Here is a 14,782-nt window from a genome sequence, read left to right as displayed (position 1 = left end):
CTTGAATGCAACACTTCAGGGTAAGGCATGAACGGAAGTGCAAGGTCAGGCACCCACCTGGATGGATCGGCCGTGGAAGCGCAGAGAGCGCGCACCGCATGGAAACTCTTGCGGATGCTGTGGATGTTGGCCAGGCCCATGAACTGCACCTCGCAGTTGGGGTAGTACTCTGGGCACTCGCAGCCACCACCCTTGGCTCGGTTGGCCACGGCCGCGGCGTACGACCGGGCGTCCAGGATGAGCATCTTGCGCTGTGGTGCTGGCCGCGGCTCAAAGTGCATGCCTGCAGGGGCAAACATGGAAAAGAAATGCAACTTGTGCACTTTGACACTGCACAACAGAAGAGATCGCTGCTGTACCGACGAGCTCCAGCCGGATCATCACCTACGATTCTTCACTCTGCACAAACATCTCAGTCTGCGGGTGTTTCCATATCTTGTTCTCGCAGAAAGGTAGGCCTAAAGCCAGCTATCAAAACCACACCCCTATGCTCAAGCAGTACCTTAGAGAGACAGAGAATGCAGCACATGAGGTGGAAGAGGCGAGACTCACTGGCTGTCAAGCCGCCGTTGAGCAGAGAAAGGTCTGACGCATCAGAGTCAAGCCTCTGGTCGTCAGGCAAGCTCTCCAGTCCATTGCCGATGGCAGGACCCGGATCAATGCTGCAGGCATCTGCTATGGCCTGAATCAGGTTCTCATCCTGGGGACTGCGCCAGCCCAACCAGCCAACCTCGGGCTGTGCCGAGCGTGCTATGACCGTCCCGTATAAGTGATGCCTGCAAATGGCAGAAAAGCAATGAGACGAGGATTCGAAGGTGACTTCCTGGACTACACAACTAAGCTCACACAGCCTAGCTAGCTGCTAAATGACATTGAGCAGCAATGCATTAACAAGGTCATGACAGTTACAGAGGAAAACTAATATAACATGACCAAATAGAAGATGAAGTTTTTGAACTCATGCTGCAGCCATGCAGGCCCATAATGGCAGTGACAATGTCTGTGTCAACAAGATTAGATGAAACTTGCAGCTGAAACTGCTTCCACTGCTTCACCCCATCTGCCTTAGCATCTGGGTGTCAGCGGCCACAGTGATCGAAGTGAGAATACGGGCCCAGAACTTTTATTGCCAGGTGTTTCAACATTGAGTTACATTTGCTTACACAGTAGAACCCTGCTGTTACATTTCTGGGTGCAACGTTTTCCTGGATGCTACATTTTTGTCAGCCAGTCTTGCAATAGCAGCCCGTGTCCGTAGTTTCCGCAGTTCCGTGAAAAATGTAACAATGGGGTTCTAGCCTACCTTACAACATCTCTACACTGATGCAAGAACCAATGGATAAGCACAGTTATACCACCAGTGACCGACAGAAGGCAAGGAAAAAAAGAAGGGAAAAAAATCTTGCCTCCAAACAACTGTGGGGATCCTCCGGGAATAGCGAAAGCTGGCCACGGTTTCCAGGTCCTGATCTGGCACTGAAGTGGGGACGATTAAGTAGCGTGGGTAGCTGCTGCAGACCCTGTTTGTGGAGCATTAAAAAAACACGCAAACCAGGCACTCAGTAGGTGCGTGCCATCAATCACCGGAGTAAACGACCACAGAACCCTCCTCACATGAGACCAAGTCCTCCACTACAAGCCACGCAAAAAATGTGAACAAAGGCAAACAAAGCCGACACTTTCATTGCGCTCACTGTTGCTTCACAGAAGTGTGATCGCATCTTGTTGCATAGTTTCTGCTGCATAAGTCTCAAAAGGAAATGCAAGGCCGCTCTCTTTTCGTCATTGTCACATCACTGCCAGTTACAAGAGATTTAGAGGTAGCAGTTGCAGCGACAGGTGGCACGCATGGGAACAGTATGGTGCCGAGACTAAGCATACCAACGCAGCCGTGTCGCTGTGCGCGGCAGCAAAAGGTACGAGAGGCAGGGGACGAAGTACGCGCCATTTACTTGGCACACTCGCGCTGGCAATTGCTCTCCTGACCAAACAGTCGCACGCGCGCGATGGAATCCGAAACTACCAAACCGTTTGCTGTTTGATTTGCCGCTAGCCAGCTGGGCTGCATGCATGTGCGCTATTTTATCGCCAGTTATCTCCCCTGGCCTCTGACTGCTGGCTTGATGACTGTATAGCTACGCGTTTATTGCTTGGAGCTGCACACACACCGTAATGGCATCCCACGGGAAACTACATAACATGGGGCAGGGCAGGAGGGGGGTAAGCACCTTACATTTGGAGTCAGAGCTGGTCCAGCGAGGGGTGCAAACTGAAGGGTCTACGTATAGGTGCCAATATACAGTACATGCTGCGCGTCATGACCTTTGTGGAGTTTTTTAGGACGTGTTGACAAAACTTTCGTGTGTTTTGCGGACCCCCTTTTTGAAGCCTTAATTTAAAGAAAAAAAAGTGTGCTAAATATGCAAGTAAATACAGTACATATGCCTTTGTGCAAGCAGGCACAACGACCCAGAGCTTTACTACATAGTAGTTTAATCAAATATTACAACAGACTTTGTAGCCTCAATTTACTATCACACTTTCTATCTAATAATGCTGTGAAGATTACAGTATAGCAATTGTTGGCTTTCTTGTGCGCTCAAAAATCTCGCCTGCATTTGACAGTGGTGGTTTGAGTCGCGCAAATTGTAAAAAATTGTAAATCGTGGGGTTTAATACCATGAAGCAAACTACGGGCTATGAAGGATGCCGTAGTGGAGGGTTCCAGATTAGTTTCGACAACTGGGGGTTCTTCAACGTGCGCCGACATCACAGAGCACACGGGTGCCTTTTGCATGCTGGGTCCTCCGACCCAGCAGCCGAGTGGGTTCAATCCCGTTTGAAATGTCACCCAGAGGCAGCACCCGATTTGCACTTACGCTCAGTGAAGACCAAGTTGATGTGAACTGAAACAGTCCCAGCAACACGGACATTATGCTGTTCACTGAGGATCAAAGAATAGGCAGCAGCAACACTTGGCAGAATGAGAGAATTTCATAAGGGCACTACCTCCACACTTTCCGCAGCATTGCATGCCAATTTTAAAACATAGTACAGCTCCTCAGCATACATAGTGCATCATTGAAAGAGACGACTCACTTGAATGTCTCGTTAATGCTAGTGATCTTCCACGTGCCTCCAAGGTCTGTGTCGAAGCCCATGCGTTTGCATTCCTGGTGCAGTACGGAGGTGTCTTTGTCTAAGCTTGGCCTATCTGCAATGGAAGAGGCGTGAACAGAGGTTAGCATAACTCCTTCATCACATTTTCCACCTATTTCCTCAGTTAAGCAAGAGAGAGGAGCCGCTTTACTTCCATGCACTATTTTGAGCTATTTCCACTTGACAATCGCTGCTACTGGAAGTTGTCAAAACAAAATCTTCAGTGATCCTGCCCAGTACATTTTGCAATGGCACAGGAATGAGAAGCGAAAACTAGTTGGTGACTCGGTGCTGGCCAATATGCTCCAAAGCCAAGTACAAAAACTGGTCCAAAACGCTGACAAAGCAACGACGATAGGACACTTGTGTTCGAATGAACAAGACCATGAAACGAGCATTTCAAATGGTGTAAACTGCAGCACAGGTAGCAGCAATTAGGGGTTCACGACTCACCACACTTGAGGAAAGGAAAGAGGTCGTCGTAGCGCTCTTCGCGGCAGTAGAGGTAGAAACGAAAGGCAAACAGGTCGTCCAGCCGCTTTGGCAGCTGGATTGCATTGGTGAGGCGCCTGAGCCACTTCTGGCAGTCTTCGTTTGTGGCAAACGAACACCTGCACAAACAAGAAGTCAAACACTCATCCACAGACAGAGGGTAGGCCCCTTTGGGTATCCTTCAAAAAATGCTGCAACACGCTCAGCAGATGCGAGTAAGTTCACAAACATATGCGAAAATAATCATCGCTTCAAAATAAAGTCAGTTCTCTGAATCCCATAACAACAATGAAAGTGCTTCAGCCATTTAACAGCAACGAATCCCATGTTTAGGGCTGTTCCGGCTGGTCGATTGGCAGCTGTCAGCTCCGCTCTACTGTAGCACATCCGTGTGCCAACAGCGGTGCACGCAAACTGGAGAAGCTCAGGGAAAGATTAATGCCTGAGACATCTCAACACTTGTATAAGTTAAGCTGCACAACACCGATACTAAGAAATGGCTTGACACGCGCTGTAATCTGCCTAAAAATATATGAATATTCAGGCATAGGCACAAGAAGACTGCTTTTCTAGAATAGGTTTACACTTCAGTGACCTAAAGACAAGTGCAATGACAGTTAAAGGTGCACTGAAGAGGAATCTGAACTCGTCTTTTTGCCGCGGGAACTCAATCTACATGTTCTGAGCAATCTTAGAAACTTCGATTTATTGCCCTGTGTGGCCGATTTCCCTAATTAAATTGAATTAACGTCCGGCTCCCGCCTTCTTTTTGAATTCTGCCTCGTACGGTGGGCGGAGTCGACAGACGCGGGGAGTGCCTTTCAGCCAGCTCCGTGGAGGCTTTGCTTTCGCTTCATTTTGTTTTTTAGGTTTCTGTGAATAAATAGTTTCATTCGCAGATAATATAGCCGCAAAATAAGCCCGCAGAAATAAAAATACACGCGGACTATTTGCTTCTACGGACTACTACGTATTACTCCGCCGATGGCAGAGCGGCAAGCCGCCACGGGACTGGGTGAAAGGCACTCCCCGCGTCAGTAGACTCCGCCCACCGTACGAGGCAGAATTAAAAAAATAAAGGCGGGAGCCGGCCGTTAATTCGATTTAATTAGGGAAATCGGCCACACCGGGCAATAAGTTGCAGTTTCTAAGAATGCTCGGAACGTGTAGATCGAGTTCCCGCGGCAAAAAGACGAGTTCAGATTCCTCTTCAGTGCACCTTTAAGTTTATTATATGACCAAAGCGTCATATCAATGAACGCTTATTTGCCTGGAAAAGCTCGATGTTCTGTTAGCAGGTAATGACAGTGAAGTGGTTGTAAGCAACATTAACCTCTATAAACTAAAAGAGGAGTCCTTTGCACAGCATCACTGCTCACCTGAAGGAGCGGGCATCCTTGCAGATCAGGTGCAGGTAGAAGATGTCGCGACACTCAACTGTCTCGAGCAGCCCCAGGGGAAGGTTCACCTGCTGTTCAGGTCCAGCCAGGAAGAAGCGGTACGAGGAGAGGGCCACGACGCCCTGTGTCGAGCGGCCGAGGAACTCCACTGCCTCGCCCGGCAGGCACGGAAACGGCACGACCAGCGAGGGGTCATCCGACACCAGGGCCCGCTTGGGGTATGCCTCACTCCCGGTCAGGTTCAGAAAGCTGGACGGGGTGCCGCTTTCTCCATCACCAGGCGGGGAGCCTTCCCCCTCCTCCATGCCAGAGACCCTGCGCCAAAGAGGCATCACACCGCATAAGCAACGACTAATACCATCACGCAGTGGTGCTCCAGCCATTTCAAGTTCTGGAGCAATTTTTGGAGCAGAAAAATATCCATTCTGGAGCACATTTGTATCAGAACGATAACCCTGGAGCAACATGGGAACAGCATGAACGGAATAAAGGAGTCACAAAGAGTTTGTTCCTAACGAGATAAGGTTCAGCCATGCGTAGCTAGGAAAAAAACAATCACAAAAACAGAGAAAATATTTTATTAATGCTCACACTGCCTTGCACGCAAGTTCAACCAAGTGTGCTTGACTAAAAGTCCAGAGAACACGTTTACTAGAATCATTCTTTTTTCATGTTGGCTCTACAGTTAAACGTGGTCATAAAGAAATTTTTAAAAAGTCTGAGATTTTTCTTTACATTTTTCTTTACAACCACGCGGCAGTGATGGCCGCGCACTGCTCGTGTCTTTTCTTTTTTGCTATGCCCTATCATTTTTCGCTGCTTTTGAGCATGAACAGTTGTAACGCCATGTGGTATGACGTTCCTAAAGAGAAAGAGCCGGAGATGCGCCAACGGCGCTGGAGCACGGCGCGTTGCGCCAACTGCAGCGGCTCGATGCGATCGGCGTTCCTCTCATGTCAGTTCGTGCTTTATCGTCACGGAACTTTCGCGTGGTTCTAACAAATTTTGAGTGGCTCAGCACTAACAGAGAGAGGGCGTAGCCAGTTCGTTTCATCAAGGTCAACTCCCGCAACACCTTTACTACATGAAGGTCTGAAATCACGCGCTTCAATGGGTGCGGCGATGGTCTTTATGACTAGGCTTCACCGGACGCTCCCTGCTCAGTTTTTTCCCCTACGGGAGCCGGCTTCAAAAAATGTGAAGTAACAGCCTCTCCCGAGTTCTTTCCTTCCTCCATAAAAACTGGCTGCTAAATTCTACAAGGCAGCCCACCAACGCCCTAGGTTGCCAACTGCGAAAACATTTTAGTAGGTTGTCAACCGAAATCCTGAATGGCTCAATATAGTTGCTTTCCCGCGACCGTATCTTCTTTTTGGAGCAGCTAAGGAGCAATATTGATCAATTTGTCACTTTTGGAGGAGACTGGTGCAGCAAAATGTAAATGTATCAAAATGGAGCAAATGGAGCAGCTGGAGCACCACTGCATCACGGGAGTTTGCTGGAAGCATAGCACCGGTACGGCCTACTAGAACACCTAGCATACATAGATGAGAAACTCCGGGCTGAAGGAGACGGTCGCTCAAGAGTGCCTGACACTAATAATCAGAACGGGCCCACTTAAAACTGTGGCTTTCTAAGCACCAACAAGCATTTAAATTTTTATCCCCACATCTACCCGAAATCGCATTAATTTACAGTGCTTTCGTCCCTGTCATTCAGCTCGCCCCTAAATGTCATAAATGCATCGTTTCCACGCAAGTTTTTCTTTCTTTCAATACCTTCCCAATTCCTCCTTTCCTACGACTTTTTCCTCTTCCTTAAACTCATCACTACCACCCTCTGGCCCTTACGTAGACTAGCATACGGGTGGTTATTATACATGCTCACCTAACTCCCTCGTCTCCAATAAAAACCTTCCTCTTTTGCAGTAGCCCAGTATACCACAATGTGATATCGCTGGAGTCGAGAAGGTAAAAGAACCTAAGCATTAAGCATCAATATACAAGAGGGGAAACTTGTCTCTTTGGCGCAACAGAACCATAAATGCTTGCAATGCACGCTGGAACTACCTACATGGTGGCCAACACAGACAAATGACTGCATGCATGTGTCACTTACTTCGCGATTTTTTTGCAATGTATCTCTCTAACATTCTTAAGCATGGGAGAGAATTTAAGAAAATGAGTAGTTTAGTTTAGTTTATGGGGTTTAACGTCCCAAAGCGACTAAGGCTATGAGAGACGCCGTAGTGGAGGGCTCCGGAAATTTCGACCGCCTGGGGTTCTTTAACGTGCACTGACATCACACAGCACACGGGCCTCTAAAATTTCTCCTCCAAAGAAATTCAACCGCCGCGGCCGGGATTGAACCCGCGTCTTTCGGGTCAGCAGCCGAGCACCATAACCACTGAGCCACCGCGGCGGCCAGCAAATGAGTGCATGTACACAATGTGCAGCATGGAGTAATTGCACTCAAAGACATGTGGTGCAATCATATCAACATTCATTTCCACCACATTTGCAAGATATCTGGCTGTCTGCTCATTCCAATGGGAAACTAGTTATGCCTTGTGCACGCTATTTCTCTCGTAAAAAGTGGTGCACATCAACATATGTGCACACCGGAATCATATAAAGAAAGGTTGTAATTTCCAGCATTATAGTTCACACAAATAAATTCGCACAGTGGAGCTTCCCACTTAAAACAAACACTACAAGAGAAAACATGCTTTATAAGCTCACAAAGAATGCCAAGAAGAGGGATCCCAATTTGAAGTTTTACGTGCAATAAGTAACCACAGTTTTCTCGCCCACACAGCCGAGGTTTTCGATCAGTATGGTGTAGTAAAAATATCTGACCTTTACCACGCAAAGGGGCTGTGAAACACTACTTGTAGGGATGCTGACTATCCTTCAAGTGAATCCTTTATGCAACACAGATGCTAACTCAAAATAATTACAGTGATTGGCTCATAGGAATGAGAGTTATTCAATGGACAAATTTCAAAATACAAGCAAACAAAATCCTGCCTTCAACTCTATTTCCGCGGTGCTTCCCATTCCCATTTCCCTTTCCCAGTGACGACACTGGTTGGGACCAATCAAAACTGCCTATCTGAGCATGTTGCAGAAGTTTGCACACCATAGTTTCCTGTTTCGCTGTAACTCGTTCTTGCCATGGCTGGCAGAGTTGTTTCTATGGTTACAACAACCATGCGGACGCCCAGCTAGCCCAGTGATGCTTCACCGTCATGTCGAGGCGCAGAAGGGATCACTGATCAATGGCATTCCCTGACTCATCCGAACTCGAGCGTGAGATATAGCGATGGAGTGACGGCCTGCGCGAGATATTTTAGCATAGCGCGTACCACTAACGCCACCGCATACCATGCCCTGCCACTGCTGACGGGAATGTGGTGTCATCTGGTGGCAGCGCCTGGTGATCCTCCACAAGCTGACAATGTGTACTGGTAAATGTGAAACGAATGGCTTTTATAATGTGTCCTTCCTTGGGACCGGAACGAACACTTGTAGAATGCAATGACTCCATCAAATCGATTCTGCCAAGCCGTTCTGCAGTATATTTACTGTCTGCCCAATCATCAAGCTCCCACCCGATGATGTCGTATCCACTGCTGAAAACTGCCACTGTGTGGTGACACCATCAGCGCCATGAATTTGTTTTTGCAAGCTAATTAAAATACTAAAAACTGAAATACACGCTATACGACCAATGCTAATAGCATAACTATAACTCATTCTGTGCAACCAACAGGCAAAACAATGCATTGAGAATGTGTTTAGCGGCCCCTTTATGACTGCTTGATGCCTACAGAACTGAGCTATGCTAGTTAAATACACCAACCACCTCCGCCACTTAGCAGACCTTCGTATTAACACTCGCCAATTTCACAAGCAGACACCCTGAACAATGGTATGTTGAAACATGACATACTACATATGGTACACAAAGTATTAAGAACACACTGCCACATACTTTGAACGCACTCAGTGCTGCTGATGTGAATATAGTTAAAATTTTGCGAAAATCATTTTTAAAACTGATCTCCCTACTGTAATTACATTGAAACTGCTTCATCATTGGTGCTTTTTTTTGTATGTGTGTGCACATACCTCTCTTTACGTCTTATTTTATTATTTTTTGCTGCCCCACACTACAAGGGTGACTGACTTGTTTCGGTCTTTGTATGCATACTTATTTTCCTGCATAGCTATCTGCTGCCACGCACTGTAGGGGTCGATGGACTCGTCAAGCTGTTCTCGCACTTTTATCCTCGGCCCTCCCCCCAAGTGACACTGGGGAAATGAACTCAATTCAATTCAAGCTTCATAAAGATTACAAGGGCAGAGGTGGCTAGTTGGCTGCTCATGCTTCTCAAAATGGCGCAACGTGCACGGACAAAGACACAAGGGGAAAAACACAGAGTAGCTTCTTAAGTGTTTCAACAGTGTAAGACGTTTACTGAGGATGAAAATCAAGATAGCATAAACACTGCACTTCACAACGGCCAACGCCTTGACTCTCTCCAATATATATACATTCCCCTTCCTGACCACTAGTTTAAACTGGTGTTGCAAAGCCTACAGTACAACAACATGACAAGTTTGCTAATACTACATCACTGAGAAAGCACGCCAGCAATGTGCCACTCCAGTAATGCCAATGACCTGAAGAAGCAAAAGCCATTTTAGAATAAAAGTTCTTGAACAACCGGTAACATCAAATATCCACGCTCTATATCGACGCTCTCTACACAGGTAAAGCATTACAAAGTACTGTCACACCCATTTCTACGCAATTTTTTTTCCTCAGATACCTGTCCATGAAAGCAAACTAACCTTGTTGAAAAATTTATGTACCTTTCACTTAACCTAGATAGCAAAAAAATAAAAAAATAAAAAGGAATAGTTCAAGCACCAGCATAACAGAGTACTAATTAGTACTGTACACAACGAAGCCGTGAATAGCCTCATATATTCATAAAAGCAGACAGACGTTGCTGTCCACAAAGCTTGATACAAGTGCAATGTCAGTGCACTGACTAATACTCATAAAAAGCTTATTTAAACCTCTTCTCAAAGGTTCCAAGCAATCAGTATGTGCACCATAAACATGTACAAATACAGACTACCTTAGTTTTGTGTGCAACATATGCATAGCTTAGTACCTCACAAAAAAGCTTTTACAGCTCAGCTTTCTATTTTTTTTACACCTCAGTTCAATGTTTGATGTAGAAATGACCACTTCCCGAAATGTTTTCATTGAATACCTATGCTGCTAATTAGTTTTCCTGTTTACTAGTACGAAGCTCGATCCTTGAGCACCCTTTAAGACATTGCTTTGCTTCAGAGTGGAAACAGGAGTGCTCGTTTCAATAACCTGCTATATCAGGAAGAACACCACAGTCAGGAAGTACTGGTAGGCATAAATAAACTTGAAGTGAAAAGCAGTATGAGGAGTTTACAGCACGGCTTAGAGTAGCCACGTCCTAGAATAGAATAATGTTTCACTTATATAAAAACTAAAGATTGCTGATCGGACAAAGCACTACAGCATGCAATGACTGGTTTAGGGCATTTATAAGTGCATGACAATCACTTTATCAAACTCTTTCTTCTAACTTTCTCTCTCTTTCTCTTATGCCTAATGGCAAACATCTCGAATAAAAAGTGCAAACAAATAAATGAACTGTGGTACCAAGCAAATCAGTGCAAACATTCTAGCGAAGTTCTGAAAGCACTGCCAGACTAACAGATTCCACTTGCATTACGCTGGGCTCCCATCAGGGATGAGCTCAGGAAAGCTGAATACTCTTAAGATGAAGAACTTGGACCTTTGTTTAGTTTCCCAAAGACACAACTAAAAAATGATGGACAATTTGGCATGGTGAGGCCAATTGTGATTTAGGTGTGCTAGCACTTTGGTTTTCACTTCGGTTTTGGTTTGCGGCTCAATTTTCAAGGTAAAGGAGGCCTTCAGGCGAAATTCGTGAGTAGGGCGTTAGTGCTAAAGTACTAAAAAAAAGGTCTGCTTAACATGAAACGCTAAAAAATCTGTACACTGTGATTAACACAAACTGTAGCAATGCAACACTGGCTAGTATTCCATGACACCGATAACTCGGCCAATTGGTTTGTGTCACCGTGCTGCATTGTGAAAGGAAAGAATGCAACAGAGACTGTAGCAACACAAAAAATGGTGACAACGTAACTGTATAACCTGAAATCACAAAATGCTTGTGCCCAGGTGATGTGTGAGATTCCTGAAAATACCACTCTTTCCAAGTGTCTCTTTGCTAATTTGTCTTTACTTATACTTGTCTCAATCCTGGTTCACAAGTGCCTATATGGTCATGTGCAACTCGATATTTTCGGCACTCCTGTCAAGACAAGCTTGTGACAAAGTGCACATGGATGACATTTTTCACAGTGTAAATGCAGCTATGTTTAGGATCCCTTTGCTAGCCAAATCCTTGCACAACTGAAAATCTGTCGCAAGCTTGTTCACACACAAGAAAAACACAACTGAGCCATTTATGTGGTCCACACTTTCCCAAACCTGCCATGGAGACAACTCATAACCAGAATTCAAGAAAGACAAGCCACTTGTCAGCAATGAACACTGGTTAAATGCCAGGTTATTGAATGCCTAATATTTATCTGCAGTCAGAAACCTAACGCTCAAAGTTCTAAAGGCTGCTGAGTTAAACAGTTCCAGGTGGTAAAATGACAAATGTGAAATATGATATACCACATTACATTACATACATTAATGTGCTTAAAAACAAAAGTTCACTCTAGTGCAGTACAACACCCACCAATAACACCCAGCAATGAAGTGCTACTTCGCAACTTATCACTTCCCTACCGCTTATCACGTAAAACTCAAAACAGTTCGGGCGCGATGATCAAAGTGCATTCAGGCACAAACCTGATCCAGATCCAGATCAACGCAGCCATAATTGGAAACTACTTCCCCCAGGCATCCCCTAAGAAACTGCTGCTAAAGTGTGGTTCCGCTCTTCTAGGTACTTCAGAAACGTCTTATCTGCTGCCTTTCGCCGCTGGGAGGATGGCTATACATAAAAACCTGGCACGACGCACTGCACATGTTGTGCCCTGATAAGATAGAATGTATTGAAAGGGCTTTGACTTTTCCTGCATGCACTCAGACACTTTGTGCTTCTTGCAATGTTTACAAATGGTCGCTTAAGAGAATGGAAACGAGCATGAACATAGTAGAAAAAACTAAATTTTTTAAAACTTTAACGGGCTAAGAAAAAAACAGACGAATGAATGAAATAACAGCCGAGATAAACCACTTATCACTGAAAATAATGAAATTATAGTGTAGGCAGACGTAACAATGACCTTAGCTTTTACCCCAGTAACATCAAAAAGCTAACCTCCTTTCATAAAACTTGAATCGCTGATGCTCTAGCTAGGTAATACGAGTGGTATGGCCAATAATCTCTTGTTAGGGTAGGGTTTCAATAATTGCTTTAGAAAAAAGCCCCATACAGATGACAATACAAAGCTAATTTTGTACACAGGACCGAAAAACAAATTAAGGGGACACAGCTTCTGTGCGCATCTCTAGATCAAACTCCACGAAAAAGAACAGTAGTGTGAAAGAGCATAGGCCCAAAACTGCAGCGACTAAAACTGGGGCGACTTTTTGACATTTGCTTTGCTGAGCTGATCCACCAAAGAACTAAAATTGCTGAGAGAGCATTGACTTTCGGGATTCCTTTCTGCTTGTGTTTACAACAAACTTATAACGCATCTCAGGTACACAATTAAATTATACAGTTTCTTGTCATGAATATAGTACGTATTTATGTGGAAGAAAAAAAGCTCCTGCTGGAAGTTACGCGTACACACAAACAGAAAGAAGTAACATAATGGAAGACCGAAATTACATTTCGCTGCCGACGGAATCCCCACAGCAGCAGCTGAGCACAACTGCCACAGACAGAACAGCTACGTTAATAAAATCTCTTTGAAGCAGAAAAAAAAAAAGTAGATACACAGACAGACAGATCTGTTTCCTTTTTAGTATCCGGAAAAAGGCCGGCGCGCAATTAGTTTATCTTTTTTTCTTTAGCTGTCGGTTTTTCGCAACATGACACATCGCGGCTCACGATAAACAGATGAGTCCGCGCACGGTAAACATTCGCCGGCCGAACAGCTTTTCCATATCTCACGCGCGCACCTCAGCGCAAGTTTTTCCAAGCCGCGTCGCCTAAAAGAACGGCCACAATGCAAGAATTTATTGCTGCAAGGCCGGTTCTGCACCTGAACGGGCCCAAGCGGGGGGGTGTTGCGCGAGAGAATGGAGCAGCGCGGCGAGATCTCGGTGTACGAGTACCACCGCACGGGGTGTCCTCCAAGGAACGAGACGACAAAACGACGCTGGGGGCGCACCGCCCTCCGCAAGGCTTCCACAAGGCTGCGAGAACCGCGCGGGGCGGCCGGGCGACGGAAAAAGGAAGCAAGCGTTCCCCCTCCTAGGGTTTCCGCGCGCGACACGGACGAGCAGAGACGGATGCAAGGCCGCCACCGCCGGCGCAACTACTACACACACATCGGCCGGCTAAACGACGCTACGATTACGATTGAGTCCGGAGTGCCGCCGCGCGCCCAAAGAAAATCGTGGGAGGGCACAGGCCCGCCCGCCGCACCCCGAAGAATGCGAATGCAGAGTGCCGCCTCGCTGCTGAAGGTCACTTCACGAGCGCGCCCGCTCCTTCACCTCGAGCTCAGACGCAGCGCTTTAGTTGTTGTTCTTTATGTCTTCCCTCCCAGCCGCCCTCCTCGCTGGGCTGTTTGTTTCCTTTTATTCCCCGCCCGATATCGGCTACGAGGAGAAATTAGGAAGCCGCACACTTTCTTTTTTCCGGCCCGATCGCCGATTCCAGCGATGCCTTTCGACGACGCTGGCCAAGCGTAACAGACCGAAGGAAGCGAACAGCCTATTTGCACTGACGTTCGTGACAAGCCCCTCGAAGAACGCGTACCCGCGAACGGGAAAGGTTCAGCTGTAAGGACGATCGCGCCTGTCGACAACTGCAGTGCATGCACTGTGGAGAGCGAATGAACGACTGTCAACTACCGAAGTGCTTTTGTGAGGCACTGCGGCGCCCTATCGCGATTCTGGCGGTCTGCAGCCCCCATGTAAACAACCCCCCTGCCACCACCAGCCGAACGCCGAGGAAGAAAGCTTTCCACAATGACCCACTTTCGTCGCGACGGCTACGTCGCCTGGATGTGCAAACACGGAGCTGAAAGCGACTTGCAAGTCGGTTTTCAAAGCAGCAAGATCACTGCTGTTAGCTTTCCTGCTAAATCGAGCCCCCCCCTTGGTTCTAGTCGCAACGATAAAAGCGTCGGGACACAGCGGGCCACTGCAGACAAGTCATTCATGAGCGACATACACAGGGACATAAAGCTTACAGCAGGGCTAGCTTGCTAGAATACTTACCTCGCACGTCAAGTAGCTCAGATGTGAGAATGAAAACTGAATTCCCTACACACGGTAGTTAAAATTTTGCTGATTATCATGACGTAAATAGGGCCCTAGCAGAAAATCGATTGCGGTCCATGAGTTACGTCACATCACAACAAAATCCTTCGAGAACGCTCAGCCGCCAGACGGCGAAAGTGTTAAGTTGTTTGCTAAATTGCAGCATTAGGTTAAAATTAAAAATG

General features: G+C 46.5%; 1 protein-coding gene across 4 annotated transcripts in view; it reads right to left on the bottom strand.

The window, feature by feature from the left end:
• The window catches only part of LOC149363554 (phosphatidylinositol-3,5-bisphosphate 3-phosphatase MTMR3), a 33,622-nt gene extending 18,928 nt beyond the window's left edge, over positions 1 to 14,694 (bottom strand). For all 4 annotated transcript variants that reach the window (XM_089573538.1, XM_089573539.1, XM_089573540.1 and 1 more), the window contains exons 1-7: positions 14,556 to 14,694; positions 5,031 to 5,366; positions 3,613 to 3,770; positions 3,100 to 3,214; positions 1,407 to 1,520; positions 553 to 776; positions 58 to 283 (exon numbers count right to left, since the gene is read on the bottom strand). In XM_089573538.1, the coding sequence (XP_089429664.1) occupies positions 58 to 283; positions 553 to 776; positions 1,407 to 1,520; positions 3,100 to 3,214; positions 3,613 to 3,770; positions 5,031 to 5,356 (1,163 nt within the window). In that variant the 5' untranslated portion in view covers positions 5,357 to 5,366; positions 14,556 to 14,694. The remainder of the gene's footprint in view (positions 1 to 57; positions 284 to 552; positions 777 to 1,406; positions 1,521 to 3,099; positions 3,215 to 3,612; positions 3,771 to 5,030; positions 5,367 to 14,555) is intronic.
• Positions 14,695 to 14,782: the final 88 nt, after the last annotated feature.

The sequence above is a fragment of the Amblyomma mixtum genome, chromosome 2 (genome assembly GCF_055824585.1).
Source record: "Amblyomma mixtum isolate Tamu chromosome 2, ASM5582458v1, whole genome shotgun sequence".
Taxonomy (NCBI): Eukaryota; Metazoa; Arthropoda; class Arachnida; order Ixodida; family Ixodidae; genus Amblyomma; species Amblyomma mixtum.
This window is presented reverse-complemented; position numbering and strand designations above follow the sequence as displayed.